A 19,656-nucleotide genomic window follows, 5' to 3' on the forward strand; every position below is an offset into this window, starting at 1 on the left:
GGATGTGGTTATTGTGCTTTGCAGATCAGATTCCAACAGCATGTTTGTTACAAAATACAGGGATGTGGTTATTGTGCTGTGCAGATCAGATTCAGAAAGTCGCATATGTGGTACAAAATACAGGGATGTGGTTATTGTGCTGTGCAGATCAGATTCAGTCAGTAGCATATGCAGGTTGTGGTTATTGTGCTGCTGAGATCTGATTCAGACAGCATGTTTGTTACAAAATACAGATATGTGGTTATTGTGCTGTGCAGATCAGGTTCAGACAGTAGCGTATGTGGTGCCGAATACAGGGATGTGATTATTGTGCTGTGCAGATCAGATTCAGACAGTAGTATATGTTGTGCCAAATACAGGGATGTGGTTATTGTGCTGTTCAGATGAGATTCAGACAGTAGCATATGTGGTACAAAATACAGGGATGTGGTTATTGTGCTGTACGTCTGTACATATCAGATTCAGACAGTATTTGTGTGGTACAAAATACAGCAATGTGCTTATTGTACTGTGCAGATCCCTGCCATAAGTAGCATGTTTGGTGCCAAATACAGAGATGTGGTATTTGTGCTGTGCAGATCAGATTCCGACAGCATGTTTGTTACAAAATACAGGGATGTGGGTATTGTGCTGTGGAGATCAGGTTCAGACAGCATGTTTGTTACAAAATACAGGGATATGGGTATTGTGCTGTGCAGATCAGATTCAAACAGTAGCATATGTGTTGCAAAATATAGGGATGTGGTTATTGTACTGTGTAGATCCCTGCAGTAAGTAGCATGTTTGGTTCCAAATACAGGGATGTGTTTATTTTGCTGTGCAGATCTCAGCAGTAAGTAGCATGTTTGGTGCCAAATACAGGGATGTTGTTATTGTGCTGTGGAGATCCCTGAGGTAAGTGGCATGCTTGATGCCAAATACAGGGATGTGCTTATTGTGTTTTTCAGATCAGATCCATATGCAGTAACTTTATGAGTACCAACTACAGAGGCACAATTGTTTTTGCAAGACAGACCAAGATAATTGTACAGTCTGTACAGAGCGCAGGAGCATACATATTACTTTAATGAACTGCCAGTGAGGTTTAATCAATAGCATGTGACATTTTTTTATAATGAAATATAGAGGGTACTTACCATTCAAAAACAGAAGTGCACACTGAACATAGTACTCAGTGTAACATTGATAAATGGTGCATTACTTAAGAAGAGAAGTTCAATAACTGTAGTGATATGTACTTTACAGCAACTGCCAAAAGAAAGTACCCCTGCAACTTTGTTCTTGCCTTCTGTTACTGTTTTTAAGGAAAAAACATTTTAGAAGTACTTGTTGTTCTGGCAAATTTATTTGTGGCCCAGCTTGTTAAACACTTGATATTATGTAGTCCAATCTCGCCTACGTTCTTACCCTTGGGTTCGGAGCCAAACCTCGGCTTCGACTCAGCCATACTCTAGCTCGAAGTCGTCAGTTGGCTCGTGGCTAAGAGGTATCCCATACTGCAAGGCACCCATCCCAGATCTTGTTTGCCACTCGTTATGCTCAGATGTGGTCTCGCTCTTGGCCGTGGCTAAGTATAATTTTTTCTTCTAAATTTAAACAAATTGTTGACCAAAAAGCTATTTTCATAGCTACCTTGTGTGTATTGTTTCTGCTGTGGCCGGTTCCGTTGGCCTTGTGGTATCCCGTTCACCCTTTGTCTCCACGGGCGGGCCCGTTTTTCAGTCAGAGGACCTTGTTCTCCCTACTGTCCAGTTGTAGTTTTTCCTATTTGTTGGTGTTTTGTTGTTTCTGTGGTGTTAGTCTCTTGTTTCCTGGGCAAGGCTCATTTAAAGTAGAGGACCTAGTCTTCCTTGTGGTTGTCTGTGGCCTAGGCCATTTCATTTTGAGGCTCTAGTTTCCCTCTCCCTTTTGTGTTTGGTTTTGGTGCAAAGGTGTTCCTGTGCTCCCCTGTGTGGTGTGTGGAGTTTTCTTGTCAGCATGTCTAAGGATCCCAAAGAACACAGGCCTTTGGATTTTAAAAAGTGTGTAGAATGTAGTAACAAGGTGTCATTACCTAATGGGCACTCAGTGTGCGTGTATTGCTTGGGGGCTATTCATCTCCAAGAATCCTGCTTGTTCAGCCACGCTTTTAGTCCCCGTGTACTGCAAGAGAGGAAGAACAAGCTTATCTTAAAAGGACTACTGAAACCTTCCTTTGAAGAAGACTTGAAGAGGTCTTCTAGTTCCAGATTCTCTCCTTCCAAACCTGACAAGAAATCAGAGAAAACATCTACAAAAAAAGTGCTCTCCGGCTCCATCAGTTTCCTTGGAGCTGCCAGAGAAAATCCCTAAAACTACTGTTACTTCTTCGGTTCCATTGACTTCAGTGTCGACAGAAGGCAGTACACCGACTATGTCGACATCGGCTCCCAGTATCTTGGAGCCGGTGACAGATATTCTAGTTCGGAGCCGGTCTCCAGTTCCTCGACCGGTTTCTCCATCTCATAGGTCTCCCTATTTAGGGAGATCCAGATCCCCGACCTTATCCTCTAGGTCCTCTAGGACCCTCTCTGATGACGATGTTGTTAGAGTGGTGCAGAAACTGCTCCAGTCATCGGTGCTGGCTAAATTGTTTTCGGTTCCGGCCCAGTCGGCCCCGAAGCCCATCCTCCCCTCCTCTTTGGCTGTTCCTCCTCCGAGCCTTTTTCGGCTTTTGGAGCCAGAGCTGTCAGTTCCGTTGGATGCCGTGAGGTTGGTTCCAGTAGCCCCCTCTGGCCTCTCAGCTCCAATCTCTGCTCTGATCCCATCGGCGCCATCCACGGGGTCCAGGATTCTCGGTTCACCGGTCGGACCCGAGATGGAGGGCTCGGATCGATCTTTGGCTCTTAGCCTTCCTCTCGGTGCTTTGGCACGGGTGAGCTTAGGTCCGACATCGGCTTCAGACTTCATCTCTTTGGCTCTGAGGGCTACCACCGTATCTTCCACGGTCAGTCGACTTTCGGAGCCGGGGGGTTCAGCTTTCGAGGTCATGAAGCGCATGCTGGCCGGGTCATCAGCTGCATCTTACGGCACCGACACACTGCCCCCTCCAGCACCGGTATCAGTCTCTGATCACCCTCTATCCATGGACAGCGGAGACCCAAGGACTCAGGATACCTCCATGAGTGGTCCTCAACTTTCTGAGGTCTCCCCGGAGATTTTGACTGGGAAGCCCCCCAGAAAGAGAGTGCACAAGAGGAAGCACATTGACTCCCAAGATGAGTCTCTCACATCTGACACCGACTTCGAGGAGTCAGCAGGGTCCCCCAAGTCGTCTTCTGAAGATATCTCTTTCTCAGATATCCTGGAAATCTTGAGGCAGAGAGGTGACTGGCCCTCCAAATCCCCTTCTGAGGAGGAGTTGGTATTCCTGAAGGCCTTCAGGTCTCAACCCTCCACCTCTTGGGTTTCTCCCCCGTTCGACGAGCTACTGTATCTCATTTATCGGAAGGTGTGGGAAACTCCAGCCACTGTGGAACCAGTCCCTGAGAGACCCATCAAGTTTTTGTCCGCTCCTCCAGACAACGATTTTCTTATGAAAGGTGTTCCAGTAGATGCCATGGTGGTGGCAGCAGCCACCAAGAAGGAACTTGCTGAAACTTCATCTACCATCCATCCCCTTAACAAGGAGTCTAGGGCCATGGACAGGTATGGGAAGTGTGTGTTTTCCTCAGCGGCCTTTACACTGCGGTCGCTGAACTATTTGTCGTATTTTACATGGCTCCAGAGAGATCTCCTAAAAGAGCTGGGAGATTCTCTACAAGGTAATGTTTCTGATGCTGTGGTTCAAAAGGTCAGTGCTCAGATGTCTACCCTAAATTCCATTACCAAGTCCTCCATGAGACTGATCTTGTATGCAGCCAACAGAGCGAGCAGGGCTGCGGGTTCCAGAGTCTCTCTTAGGAGACACTCCTGTATGCGCCTGTGCAACTTCGCGGAGGCTTTCAAGTCTACTTTCAACAATGCCCCCTTTGACAGTTCATCCTTATTTGGAACCAAGGTGAAGGACACTCTCTCACTAGGTGCGAGCAGGAAGGAAAAACCCTGTATGCCGAGGGAGTAGGTTTTTCCATGCCTCGTAGACCTTACCTCAAGGGCCAGAAGGGTGGAAAATGTGGTTTAGAAAGTCACAGAGGTTTTTTCACGGCGCACATAGTGATTCCTCCTCCAGAGGCAGGGGAGGGGGTGGAAATTCAGGTGCACACCACCCTAGAGTCAGAGGAGGCCCACGTAACCAGGGGGACCATGATTCCTTTTGTGGTTCTCCCTACCAGCACCCCTGAGGGGAGGCCCGACTGTGTGTCTCTGGAGCCAGTCGAGGGTCGCATTTGTTTATAACCAGAAGCCTGGCAAAACATCACCCAAGACGACTTAGTATTAGAGATAATTTCCAGAGGTTATCATATTCCCTTTCTTTCTTATCCCCCTCCAAACAAAAGAATCCCAGATGTTCCACCCAGTCACAGGGATTGCGCAACCTTAGAAGTACAAAAGTTGCTGTCAAAGGGAGCCATCCAGCCTGTCCCCGCAGACCAAGTAGGATTAGGGACTTACTCCAGATTCTTTTTGGTGCAGAAAAGAACAGGGTAACTGAGACCCATCTTGGATCTCAGCCATTTGAACCTTAGTGTAGAGAAGTCCAGGTTCTGCATGGTCACGTTACAGTCAATTCTCCCGTTATTAGGGAAAGATGTGTGGATGCGCTCCATCGACCTCAAGGATGCTTACTACCATATCAAGATGGACAGGGCATCCAGAAGTCACTTACGCTTCTGGATGGGAGCCAGTCATTTTCAGTTTCGCGCCCTGCCCTTTGGTCTCACCACAGCCCCCAGGGTGTTCACCAAATGCATGGCAGTGGTAATGGCTCACTTGAGATGTCAGGGATTCCAAGTGTTTCCATACCTGGACGACTGGCTCCTGTCTGCTACCAACAGGCATCTACTGCTACAGACCAGGGACACCACTATTGTGCTGTGCAAAAGTCTGGGAATTACTATGAATTGGGAAAAGTCTGTTTTGTTGCCCTCGTAATGTGTTACCTTTATCGTCACCAAATTAGACATGGTGCTCATGAGGGCCTTCCTACCAGAAGAGAGAATTCAAGTTTTACAGCAGCAGGTCTACGCTTTGCTACCATTGAAGAAGGTCAGGGCAAAAGTGGTCCTCAAGTTATTAGGGACCATGGCTTCCACGATTATGCTAGTTCCTCTTGCGAGACTTCACATGAGGCTTCTTCAGTGGCTGCTTTTTGCCCAATGATCTCTACAGCATCTCCCGCTCTCCTGTCTTATTTTGATTACAGACGAGTGCAAGCAGGATCTGCGCTGGTGGCTTCAGACCAGCAACCTCAACGCGGGCATGCCTTTTGTTCTTCTTCTCCAGTTGCCACGGTGACCACGGATGCCTCCCAGATCGGGGGGGGGGGCATTATCTCGGCAGGACAGTCCAAAGCACGTGGCAAGAGCACAAGACCCATTTGCATATCAATGTCTTGGAGATGAGAGCGGTGCTATTAGCGTTGCAAGTACTTCAGGGCTTTCTTCCTCATGGGACATTATGTCAGTGGTATGGTATCTGAACAAACAGGGAGGAACCAGGTCGTATCCCCTTTGCAGAGAGGCACTTCGAGTGTGGCAGTGGGCAGTGTCTTCCCGACACTTTCTAGTGGCAATGCACATACCGGGGAAGTGCAGTGTGATTGCCGACAAGCTGAGCAGAGCTGTTCTGATGCCTCACGAGTGGTCCCTGAACGAACAAGTGGCAGAGCAGTTTTTCCGCAGATGGAGCCAGCCTTGCTGCGACCTATTTGCCAGACCCCTCAATGCCAAATGCAGCAGCTACTTCCCCCTTATACCCCCGAAGGGAGAGGCAACCAGGGACGCTCTAGTTCACGACTGGCCCTCCGGTCTTCTCTGTGCCTTCCCGCCAGTCCCCCTGATTACGAAGGTTATTCAGAAAGCACAATCCTTGGGAAGCAAGATGATACTAATTGCACCACACTGGCCTCGTCAGATTTGGTTCCCTTTTCTCCAACCTTATCTAATGGATGATCTGTGGATTCTGGACCCAGAGCCATATCTGCGGACTCATATGTCAGGGCAGTTCCATCCCTCCATTCAGACCCTCAGGTTGCCAGCTTGGCTGCTCCAGTTCCCCTAGTCAGGCTTCATGATTTTTCCCCGGAGGTGGTTCATATTCTGTCTTCTTCCCACAAGCCTTCTACTAGGAAGATTTATTCCGGTAAGTGGAAGAGATTCTCCTTTTGGGCTCATGAAAGGCAGATTGATCCCTATACAGCTCCCATTCCATCAGTTTTAGAATTTCTTTCTCAACTGTTCAGCCAGGGATCAGCTGCTGCAACTGTCAAAGTGCAGTTGGCAGCCATTTCTACCTTTCATGTTGATAATGAACCCAGTCTAATGGCGCATAGGCTTTGTAGAGCTTTTCTGAAAGGGACTATGCTACTTCAACCTCCAGTCCTTGATCCTGTAATGCCAAGGGACCTCAATTTTGTGTTACAGCAGCTTACCTTGCCTCCCTTTGAGCCCACAGCTACTTGTGACATTAATTTTTTGTCTTGGAAGACAGTCTTTTTGATAGTCATCACTTCAGCTAGGCGGGTCTCCGAGCTCCATGCTTTATCACTTTGGCCCCCTTACTTGGTATTTCACAAGGATAGGGTTTCTCTAAGACCTAATCCTTCCTTTATGCCAAAGGTTGCTTCGGTTGTCATCCTCAACCTGTCCATTGAGCTGCCTGTATTTTTCCCCTGAATTCTCTAACGGGGCAGAATTCAAGTTTCATCATCTAGATGTTCACAGACAATTGCGTTTCTATTTACATAGAACTAAAGATATTAGGAAATCAAGTCAACTCTTTGTCTCATTCTCGGACAATAGACTGGGGCTCGAGTTTCTAAAGTAACTGTGTCCAGATGGATTTCTAGTTGCATTTCCTTCATTTATACTTCAAATGGCAAGGAATTACCCTTTAAAATGAAGGCTCATTCTACCTCTTCTGCTTTTCAGGCTAGGATGTCTACGGATGATATTTGTGCTGCAGCTACATGGGCATCGCCTCACACCTTTATTAGTCACTACAAATTGGATCTGATATCTAGAGGCAGATCTTCTTTTGGTTCCACAGTCGTCAGGAGTATTTTTCAATGAGCCACCCAAGGTTTAGGTGCTAGGGACGCTGTCCCAAGGGTAAGAATGTAGGTGAGATTGGACTACATAACATCAAGAAGTTATGTACTCACCATAACGTTCGATGTATGTAGTCCATATCGCCTCACATTCTTACTAACCCATTCACCTACCCCCTCCTGGAGGGCCTAGAGGTTTAGTCTCTGGGTCAGTATCCTTTTTTGTTGGGTTGGTTCTTCATTTCAGTGTGTCTGTGTGTGTGTGAGCTTGCAGCAAACACGATCTGGGATGGGCACGTTGCAGTATGGGATACCTCTTAGCCATGTGCCAATTAATGACTTCGAGCTAGAGTATGGCCGAGTCGGAGCCGAGGTTCGGCTCCGAACCCAAGGGTAAGAATGTGAGGCGAGATGGACTACATACATCGAACGTTATGGTGAGTACATAACTTCTTGTTATGTACAGACTTGAATGTAAGAATGTTTGCCATCATTTTAACAACTTACAGAAGAAACTACTGATGCTGAAATAGTGGGAGGTACGCTGTGAATAATGTACTGTGCAAGAAACACCGTGTACATAAGTGCACATGAACAATATGTCACTAAGCTGTTTCCAGAGATATGAATCAGTGGGAAAAGACAGAATGGTAAAGAAATTTTTCTGTATAATGGTATTATTTAAAAAAAGAGAGAGAGAGAAAGTGAGAGATTTCTTTTTTAAAGTAATGTCATCAGAGATGCCAGAAGCTGCTGAGGGCTGGGGGGTGGAGGGCAAGATGAGCACAGTGATATAAAAAAAGGGAATTCATTCATTCATGCTTGGGATTATCAGTTACCATATGGAAAACAGGCAACAGAATATGAAATGTGTGTGCCTGAGAAGCATTAGAATACAACCAAAAAATGACAGAAAGTAGAGTATTACCAAAAATACAGGTATTATTTTTGGTTCTTACATAACAATACACTAATGTTAAGATTGGAGATTATACTGAGTTTGTCAGGTTGAAAAATACAAAATGTACTTAAATAATGAAATCTGAGCATCAAAATAGTTGCACAAGACTACTGGTACTTGTCAATAAAAGAACATTTTTGTGCAGCCATACTAAGTATTTCAGCAAATTCTTCAGAATACAATATCATGGCCTTCCGCTACAAAATGCAGTTAGCCGGTGGTTCCGTCTGTAGTAATACATATACAACTTTGCTTTCTTTTAAAATTGCAAGTGTGTAAGAGTGCTTAAGTCACTTTACAGAAAAAAAAAATTTGTTACACACTCGCCCTGTCCACATTAGGAGCTATACAACTTTTGAATGTGAAGGAATCACAAATATGACAAAAACTTATAGCTCTTTTCAGAAGTGATCTTGAAACTGGTGTTTTGCTTTTATAAATTACTTGCCTCCCTCCAGCCTTTTGTGCAGAAGTTAAACAGCACCCCCCGGTGGCTAAAATACATGGTGTCAGACTGTGACAACTGAAATCCTCTGACTCATTGGATTTAAAATATTTGTCACCTATCCAAAGACCGCTCACAGAAAAAAAAATATAGGCTTCTAATAAGGTGCATTGGTCCAAAATACACACATACCATTCCAGTGGAATGTGCCCTTTCTAACTGAACTAGTCACGTGAATGTAATGGTTATATTGCTCTTTGGCAGATACTGTCCTCCCAACAAACCTTATCAATAATCAGTTAGACATGAGCTCCTAACTGCCATTTGCTATCATACATTTAACGTCCCAGAAGTAATACCCACGTTCTGCGTTCTTGTAATGTGGTACTAAGAAGAGAAAAAAATCATGGCAACCACAGTGCAGTAGTTCACCTTCCTGCTGTTAGAGTCATTCACTGACCCCAAATAAGCCATATGTTTTCTTGGCAGTCTTCATGTAATGACGAAGAGTTTTGACATGCACATGTCTTGTAACTCTCTGATCGCTGATTCTGAGGATAGTGAAGGAAAAAAACAATGAGGACAAGAATTTATTTCAACCTCTTGCTGATGAAAACTTACTTTTTCCCAACAGAACAGCTGTCTGACATACCAAAGCAGCTAAAAGAGTTATGAAATACTTTGCAATCCTGTAGATTAAGAAATGAAAATCTATGATGCAAGTAAGGACAGCAGTACTGGTGCCATTCGAAGAATGACGTGATCACAACTGTTCAAGTGTGTTGCTTTTCAGTTACAGAAATCCCCCAAAATTTGTCAGATATATCACAAATTTCACCAGGATCAGACCAAAAACATGGGACAAAATAAATCTGGGATGTCTGCAAAATCAGGGCCAGGCGCTAAGTGTATACATTAATTAAATCTGCTATATCCCATTAAATGCATGCATTAATTAAATCTGCCATAACCCGTTAAGTGCATGCATTAATTAAATCTTCCATAACCCGTTGAGTGCATGCATTAATTTAATCTGCCATAACCCGTTAAGTGTATGCATTAATTAAATCTGCCATAACCCGTTGAGTGCATGCATTAATTAAATCTGTCATAACCCGTTAAGTGCATGCATTAATTAAATCTGCCATAACCTAAGTGCATGCATTAATAAATTCTGCCATAACCCGTTAAGTGCATGCATTAATTAAATCTGCCATAACCCGTTAAGTGTATGCATTAATTAAATCTGCCATAACCCGTTGAGTGCATGCATTAATTAAATCTGCCATAACCCGTTGAGTGTGTGCATTAATTTAATGTGCCATAACCCATTGTGTGTGCATTAATTTAATGTGACATAACCCGTTAAGTGTATGCATTAATTAAATCTGCCATAACCCTTTGTGTATTAATTAAATCTGCCATAACCTAAGTGTATGCATTAATTAAATCTGCTATAACCTAAATGTATACATTAATTAAATCTACCATAACAAGTTAAGTGTATGCATTAATTAAATCTGCCTTAACCCATTAAGTGTATTAATTAAATCTGCCATAACCAGTTAATTATATATATATATATATATATATATATATATATATATATATATATATATATATGTGTGTGATGTATGTGTGTGTGTGTATATATATATATATATATATATATATATATATATATATATATATATATGGGTGTACTTTCCTACAACGAAAATTCACTTTTTCGAAATGAGACAGTACATCCCCACTTAAGCGAAAGTGCACTTTTGCTTAAGCTCACTAGACCGAACCTACTGCACCACAATGGAGGACATTGAAAAACGGGCTATGTCCTCCACTGTGGTGCGATAGTCATGGACCTTAGGGTTAGGGCATGGGTCAAGGTAAGGGGATAATCCTACTAACTATCCCCTTACCCTAACCCATGCCCTAACCCTAAAGTCCGTGACTATCGCACCACAGTAGAGGACATAGCACGATTTGGAATGTCTTAAATTACTGGATGCTCCCTTAAATCAGGACCGCCTGTTTGGCAACAGGGCAGAAGAATTTCTTAAAAAGATGGAGGAAAAAGCTAAATCTATGCAAACTGTTAAAGATTTTTTACAAGTACAATCTCCAAGATTTAGTAGGCATCGGTCTTCTAAGAATCGGTCCTTTCCTGCCTCTTCCAGACCTTCTCAGTCCAAACCCAGATCCAGCAGAGCATCCAGGCTTCAGTCCCAGGGTACGCACAGGACTAAGCAGTGGGGGGCCTCCACTTCCACACCTGAGAGTAATAAACCCCCCCCCCCCCATGGTAAACTGTCTCAGTGACTTCTTTTTAAAACTTCCAAGCACTTCTCAACTGACTGCCCCTTTGGGGGGAAGATTGCACTTCATGCAAAGAACTGTGGACTCATTACCCAGGACAAATGAGTTTTAAAGATAGTGTCCCAAGGATACAGATTTTACTTCCACACATTACCAACTCCAAGCAGTTGGCCAGATCCACCTCCAAATCAGTGGGCAGAGGCCCAAATGCAAGTACTCTCTCTCTTAAGCATAGGGGCTATTCAACTGGTACCAGAAGAGGAAAATGGACAAGGTTTCTACTTTAGACTTTTCTTGGTACCCAGAAAAGACAATTCATGGCATCCGATCCTGGACCTGTCTACTCTAAACACCTTTTTAGTGATTCCAAAATTCAAGATGCTGACTCTTCACCAATTGCTTTCTATGCTAGGCAAAGATGCCTGGTTGGCAACACTAGATTTAAAGGAAGCATATCTGCACATCCCAATCATGGAATCTTGCAGAAGACACCTACGCTTCAAAGCAAGCTACACGCACTATCAGTTTCTCTGCACTGCCCTTTAGCTTATCCACTGCGCCCAGGGTATTCACAAAGTGCCCAGCTCCAGTCATTGCATTTTTCAGACAAAGAAATATTCAGATATACCCATATCTGGACGATTGTCTAATTCAGGCAGAAAACCAGGACATACTTTGAATCATCTGGCTTTTGTACAAAGGGTGCTAACTTGTCTGGGGTGCACCATAAACGAAAAGAAATCACTCCTGGTACCCTGTCAAATTATATTCCTGGGAGCAAGCTTGAATACAACTTCACAGATGGCTTTCCTCACGCCAGAGAAACAAATTCACTTGACGACAACCTTCTTCAAACTAGTGGCCACAAAAACCCTGCTATCTGCAAGGCAATTACTACAAACCTTGGGATTCATGGCCTCCTACATTCTTCTAATTCCATATGAGGAAACTACAATGGTATCTAAAAAGCCTATGGTGTCAACATTCTTATGATCTAGAAGCAATGATTCCTATCATACCTTGCCTACGCCTAGAGTTCCTTTGGTGGGCAGAGGCCTGCCACCAATACAAGGGACTACCATTCACACTACCCCCTGCCACCCAAACCATAACAACAGATGCATCAGACTATGCATGGGGGCGAACCTGGCAGGGAAGTGCATTCAGGGCAAATGGAACCCAAGTCTAATGTACCTGCACGTCAATCTAAAAGAAATGTTAGCTGTACAGAATGCTTTGACAGCCTTCAAGGACCACATTCTTCCAGGACAATTAATGGTAAAGACAGACAGCACCACTGTTATGTGGTACATAAACAAGCAGGGGGGTACGCATTCTTACTCCCTCTGCAGACTAGGCATGGCATTGTGGAACACAGCTATGAGCTACCAGGTGCATCTACAAGCTCAATTCCTGCCAGGAAAACTAAATACACTGGCAGACGGACTAAGCAGAAATCTCATGGACCCACACGAGTGGAAACTGGAACCAAGGATTTTCAACATGTCGACAAGCAAATGGGGGACCCCAGATATAGACCTGTTTGTCTCCCCCCAGAACTATCAATTGAAAAAAATTTTGCACAAGGACTCCCCACAGACAAGCTTGGAAAGTGGATGCTCTGCCCTTCAACTGGAAAAACCTAACAGTTTATGCCTTTCTTCCTTGGCCTCTGCTGTCCAAAGTACTACTAAAGACCAAACAAGACAAACCAAGGACTATTTTGATTGCACCAGACTGGCCACACCAACACTGGTACCCCCTCCTGCGCAGTGTGTCACTGTGGGCCCCACGGCACCTGCCTCAGACTCCTACCCAGCTGTCTCTGCAGGAGAACCAGATTCTGCACCCTCAGCTTCAAACACTGAACCTAGCAGCCTGGCTAATTACCTAATCTCTCCTTTACCATCCGTCAGTAAACCAGTGATGAATATCATTTTAGATGCAAGGAGGCCTAGTACTAGAAAATCTTATGCTGAAAAATGGAAAATATTCTGTGCCTGGAACCATTCTCAAGGGACAAGCACAGCAGTGCCCAATTTACCTCCGATTTTACAATACTTAACTGAGATGCTTCACAAGGGTCTGTCTTTTTCCTCAGTAAAAATTCACGCCTCAGCCATTTCAAGCTCATTATAACACAGAACCTCCCCTCTTCTCTCATCCACTGCTCAAGCAGTTCCTCAGAGGGGCCGAAAAATTTAAGACCACCCAGGAAAGCTCCTACTCCAGCCTGGGACCTTAACTTTGTATTGGAGAAACCCACCTTTCGTTCTTTCGAGCCAGCTGCTACTGTAGATTTAAAATTCCTTTCTTGGAAAACAGCTTTCCTTTTAGCAATCACTTCAGTAAGAAGGGTATCTGAATTACAGGCCCTTATGAGAGTGGAGCCTTTCATCATTTTTCAGGTGAACAGGGTGTCCCCCAGGACCAATCCCTCTTTCATGCCAAAGGTGGTATCCAATGTGGCCCTTAATCAGTCCATTCATTTGCCAACTTTCTTTCCTACTCCACAGAACAAAAGGGAACGGATACTGCACTCCTGAGACATGCACAGACAACTTAGGTTCTACTTGGACAGGACTAAACCTCAAAGGAAATCTGAACAACTGCTGGTGACATTTGCTGCAGGGACAGAGGGGAAGGCTGTTTCAAAGCAAACCATCTCCAAATGGATAGGTCATTGCATTCATTTCTGCTATAAGCACCATGGAAAACCTATCCCACAGGGATCAGACCCCACTCATCCAGGGCTGCATCTACCTCTACAGCCTTTCTCAGAGGCGTACCTACCAGGGACATCCTAGAAGCTGTTACCTGGAGTTCTGTACATACTTTCACCAAGCATTACCATTTGCCAATTTTCTCTAAATCCAGAGCTGGCTTTGCCACTGCAGTCTTGCAGGGCCTTATAGCTGGTCCTAATGCTATCTAAATTCCTCCTCCCATCCTTAGCTTTGGGAATCTACCCAAATGGGATGACTGCAACAGTGAAACGCGAAGAACATAGTACAGTTGTGTACACTTACCATAAATGTAGATGTTTGAGTGTATTCACTGTTGCAGTCCTGGTTACCCTCCCTCCAGCCCCCTGACTTCTTTTGGTTATACCTCTTCTCTCCTTTACAATGCTTAAAAGCTTTTTGGTGTATTTGCTTTTTTGTTGGAGGTATAACCTTGTATATTTTTCAATTTAATTGCTTCCCATTAGGGGGGCACCTGACATCTGGAGCAAGAAAAACTGATGTTATGACGTCGGCTGCATGTTTTATATCCCTGATGACCTGATGTCAGGTAGGAGGAGACAGCAACCGACGTAGGACCCAAGACTTTGTTAATCAGGCCGACTGAGGGCTACTGCAAGCAGATAACCCAAATGTGATGACTGCAACAGTGAATACACTCGATCATCTACATTTATGGTAAGTGTACACAACTGTACTTTACTTGTACTATGCAGATGTAACTGACTGGCATATCTTACTCTCTAGAATGTAAATGCAAATTATGCCCACTTGCCTGAAGTAACCAATGCCCTTTCAGTGTATTAAGCTGAAAATTAACTCCATAATCATAAATAACCCCTCTTTAAACCTAAAACTTCATCCATAATCCTAATCCCACACCCCTTCCAAATCCTAAAGCTCTGTCCCTAACCCCTAACCTTAAAACTTCATAACTAACTATAAAAGTCTAATCCAAACCCAAAAAAATTACCTCAGACTAGAGTAACATGAATCGCCTACCTGCATTGTGCACACCTTCCATTTTACCTAACAGATGTGATGTCCTTGATGACATAATTTACAGTTAATACTACCTTTGTACAGAAGTCTGCATCCTGTAAGAAGCCGTGATCATTTATTTTATTTTTATTTTTATTTTACATTTGTTGACCGGGCTAGTCTAGCTGGATATATTTCCATTTTCAGTAGAGGCTCGGGGAGAAAAGTTCCACACAGATATACAAAGTATAAAATATTGTTACATGGTGAAAAAAAGGATTAAAAAAACAAAATAAAAACAGGTAGTTAATACATTCTTGAGATAAAAATACTTGAGAAACGTTACAGTAAAACAGAGTAAAGTTTAAGAGAGCTAGAACAGATATAATACAGAAAGAGTTATGTACAATAGATAAAAACACTTGAGAAACAGTACAGTGAGCAGAATATAGCTTGACAGCTCAAAAACATAATAGTAAGAGTTATGTACAATAGATCATATGAGATAGAATTATTTAAACATTAAGTTGATTAGAGTTTAAAAAGAGTCAGTCTTATTTACAAGTCAAAAGCATGTAGAAGTTTGGAAGTATGGCAAGAAGAGGAAGAAAGAGGGGTGAAGAGGATGGTTAGTCAGGGTTACTACAAGGGCATAGCCAGTGCATTTGGAGGTGTTTTCTAAGTTTTTGTTTAAAGAGTGGCAAGGATGTAGTTAGGGTTAATTCAGTGGGTAGTAGGTTCCAGTGTTTTCCTGCTGTGTTGGTAAACAGTGAGTCACCAGCTGCATTATTAGACTTTGTTAAGCTGGCAAGAAGTTTGCCATGCATAAATTAACAAGAGAAACCCTTGATACCTCCTAAACGGTACAACTTACAGTGAAAATATGACTGACTGCTTCCTCATCATCTAAAGTTTCACTTAATACCAGGCAATATTTAAGCCACTCAACGTTGGCAATGCTGCCGAAAAAAGCATATCTTCATAACAGTTATCTGCTATCTGTAGTGTACCACATTGCAGGTTGACAGTTATGGCATATTGCTTCTGTCCTCCACCATGCTATTTCACAAAGTGCCTCTCAAAAACATGAAGCCCACTCAGCAAATATAAATGTAAAAATGTGTATATCAGGTGAACAAAATGTTGTTAAACTCCCCATTGCAGTGCATCCTAGACAAACAGTCTTTGCAAAGCAGGGGGAGGGGGTGCTCTTCTCCTGAGAATGCCATCCTTCAGAAGATATAGTAAACTGAGATCCCATCTGCTTGAGTTGGTGGAAGTAAACGATCCTATGTTACTTAAAAAAGTAGGAAAGTGCCCCAGCCAAATTCCTCCTAGTAGGTATGAATACCACCCCAATTCTTCCCTGCAATGAAGACACTAACCTAGTGGGACTAACCCACTGACCACAGAGTAAATAAATAAAAAGGAGATAAACAGAAGACATCTGTTCCCCTGTGTATATCTCTCAACTTTTCCATATTTTGCAGAACATTCCTGATTTCACATATTTTTGCCCTTTCTGGAGTATTATTTTTGATTTTCTGGTAAATTACTGAAGATTTCAATGAATTACTGAGGATTACAATTAGTCAGTACTGCCAGGCATTAGTGCTTCACACCTCTTATTGTTTAAATGCATGTTGATGAAAAAAAAGTGTTCTTTTAACTTGAAGTAAATGATAGTAGTATTTAAAACATTGCCCGATATTGGATCCTCGTCAGGCTGTTATTTTGGATTTTGTCCAGATCTCTTGAGCAAAGAATTTGAAAGATTGCCTCTGCATCTGACTTCTGTTTTATGGACAACACGGCTGATTCTGTATTTTTTTTCTCACTCATCCCCTGGCTCCTTCTCTTAGTGCTTCATTTCCCAGAAATAATATAAGTGAGGAGTCATGGCTGTTTTGTTACTATTAGCAGCAAAATGCAATGCCTCGCCTTGCTTCCTAGCCCAGCACTCCACCTTCATATGCCAATCCTACATATTGGCATAGTTTAGTTTCTTGTTTAATTTTCACACTTGTTGGCATGTGACTCATCTGTTAGATGACTGATAGTTGAGACAACCAGTCATGACTCTCTGCCATTGAAACTGGTGGTGGTATTTGAGACAGCACCATCAGTTGGTCAATTTGGTGTTCGTTACATCTCAGAACTCCTTGGCTATGCCATAGCATCATGCTTAGGAGTCACAGGAGTAGTAAATAGCAGAATATTCAGTGGCATTTATTTAAGTGAGCAGCTTATAGTAAAATCAGGGGCACAAATGAGAAGCCTGTGCTCCCACCCATGGTACCAGCACCATTGAATGTCATTGTCTAAGAGCAGTAATATTTGATCATTCAGGCTTTGCCCTCTTGACCAAAGCAGACCAACTCTGGGTAGACCTCAGATAGTCTACACGTAGACATGATTGATAGTGTTAAGTATGTATCTTTGTGGAGTATATCTGTTAGTTTTTTTTCCTTTCTTTCTTTTGTGGATTTTCTCTGACTTCTGCCTTTGTTTTTGTTGTATGTTTTTATTCCTGATGTTTGCAGTGTCACTGCGAATAACTTTCAGTATTCAGATCTTATTCCAGAAGGATTGTAAGAAGTTTTATCACGCTGAGACTTAAGCTGCTGATAGTCTTATTAACATGATCCATGGTGTACTAACTAGCACGCCACTGTAATATTCAGCAGATGAGCCATTGATCAACTGGCGTTTGATTCTTGCATAACTTTCCTCTTATGTTGCAACGTTGTTGCTATTTCAGATACTGCGTTACCTCTTACCCTTACGGCATAGATTGTAGCCGAAAATGGTTAGAAAAGGTCCAGTTTACTTTCTTGCTTAACATACAAGTTTATTTATTTAATCACATTTGATAAAGAATCCATGATCCAGCTCACCTTCTGATACCACTGGTTCAGCCACAGACAAACCAGCTACTTGCAAAATATAGTGTACAAAACAAGCATTATGTTCATTATTCTAAATCTGTTAGTGTTAGAGCATAGGTTTATAACCAGAAGTGTCCCAAGTTTGTACTGTCTTTATGATTTTATTAGAGATATGGGTCTTGTTTTACCGAGGTACTTGGGTGCAGTTGCAGTTTTTCGTAGACTAAACAACATCAAATAGTGTTTGCATTCTAGAGTCAGATGAAAGGCATTCTCTTGAATTTGGTTACAATCTGATGGAAAAGCATATCAGCCTTAACGTAGAAAGGAATTTAAAATAAACTGAAGTAATGGTGTTGTCATAATTTAGGTAAGTGATGTCACATCTCTGTAACATAACCATGTTTGTGTCTTTGCAGGTAGTGGAACTTATATCAGGTGGTGCTCAGATTCCAGTGACCAATGAAAATAAAGTGTTCTATCTTAATTTGCTGGCCCAGTACAGACTAGCCAATCAGATTCGAGAAGAGGTAGAACATTTCCTTAAAGGTATTGCTGTGTTCATTCTAATTTTATAGATTTTAGCTGACCCTGCTGAAGAAACTTGTTCAGTTTCTAAATATTTCCTCACACAGGTTCTAGGGAGTTATCATGTACTGTGTCAATTATTAACCATTGTTTCTGTTTTCAAGGTCTGAATGAACTGGTTCCTGAGAATCTACTGGCAATTTTTGATGAAAATGAGCTTGAGGTACGTGCAGAGTTTTTCCTGTTGGAATATATAATGAGCACAGGGAAGTGGAAGTTTTAAACGGTAACAGTGAAATGAAGAGGTGTAAGCAGGTGTGCTACGAACGGGGAAAATCATAACATGAACAGTGGGAATAGCTTACACATGCATATCAAATGCTAGTAGTAGATACATGTATGGCATTGCTCCTGTTGGTATTATAGCCATTGGTGAGTCATAGTATAATAGGAAATCATTAGTGACGTTACAATTTTATATTAAGGGAACACATTGTCGATTGAAGGAAGGTATGTAACACTTTTATGTAAATGAAAGCATAACTATTACAGAGGTGCTTGGGGTGTAACAGAGGCGGTGTGATCCCCTTGTCATCACAAAATGGACTGCTGCTGCTGACACTTTAGTTCATAAATTCATAGGTACTTAGTAGGCTCTTGATTCTTGGGGATCTTTAGAAGCCTAGGCCTGCATTCCCATGAGAACTTTAGCCCCTGTAATTTACGTACGAGTAACACAGAGTGAGTTAGAGATCTCATTAACAGGCCATTGTGTTACAGAAGCTGCCACTGACTGGATGCCCGGCGATAGGAAGATAGTGCTTGTGAACCTTAATGGGATACTCAATCTGTTTCTCTGGGTAGGACTGTTATAGCACTGTTAATAACAGTAGAGCCCCCACGCCCCCCCCCAAGTTGGTCAGTGTCAGTCTCACACTGCTGTGCCAGTATCAGGTATGATAAACTCTGTAAAAAGGCATTGCTGCTGGGTACCATCTGACTGCTGTGACCTAAGCAATCTCTTCTCTGTGTTTTTCTGTGAGTTTTTCTACAGATGTGGATCACTGTTAGCTGTTAATTCTGTTAAGCAATTGAATAAGACTCGATAAAAGGTAGTGGAGCGTTATAGAAGACAAATCAAAAATTAGAATAAGAAACAAGTCTTTGGGCTTCTTCACCAGCGTTTTCATCAAAACAGGAATAAGATAGGAAAGACAAAAAGAATGTTGCATGAAACAGGCTGAATCTATTTTGAATGGATATTAACTGTGGTAATCACTGTCATTTTCTTCAGGGTCCCCTCCTGAATAGCTAACATTTACAGAAACCACAAATTTGATCAAACTTTATGGGGGTAATAAAGAAAAGTTTTACTTATTTTATTATTTATTTATTTTACATTTGTTGACTGGGAATGTCTGACTGAGCCGAAGTCCTTTTTCTGCAGAGGCTCGGGGAGAAAAGCTCCACTAAATACCTATAGTAATCAATCAAACATGTAGTAAATAAACAATGAACAAATATTATGCAATTGGCATTAGCATAAGCAGCAACATTTCAGCCACAGCAATATTATACAAGTAGTAGTAAGAATAAAAAAGTTAACGTAGGAGAAAAGATTT

At 42.5% G+C, this 19,656-nt stretch overlaps 1 protein-coding gene across 2 annotated transcripts in view; it reads left to right on the forward strand.

The window, feature by feature from the left end:
• Positions 1-19,656, forward strand: part of AREL1 (apoptosis resistant E3 ubiquitin protein ligase 1) — a 1,112,453-nt gene that overhangs the window by 969,155 nt on the left and 123,642 nt on the right. For both annotated transcript variants that reach the window (XM_044074621.1, XM_044074622.1), the window contains 2 exons: positions 17,926-18,055; positions 18,199-18,257. In XM_044074621.1, coding sequence (XP_043930556.1) covers positions 17,926-18,055; positions 18,199-18,257 — 189 coding nt within the window. The remainder of the gene's footprint in view (positions 1-17,925; positions 18,056-18,198; positions 18,258-19,656) is intronic.

The sequence above is a fragment of the Protopterus annectens genome, chromosome 6.part0, assembly GCF_019279795.1.
Source record: "Protopterus annectens isolate FY-2018-M chromosome 6.part0, PAN1.0, whole genome shotgun sequence".
Lineage (NCBI taxonomy): Eukaryota > Metazoa > Chordata > Ceratodontiformes > Protopteridae > Protopterus > Protopterus annectens.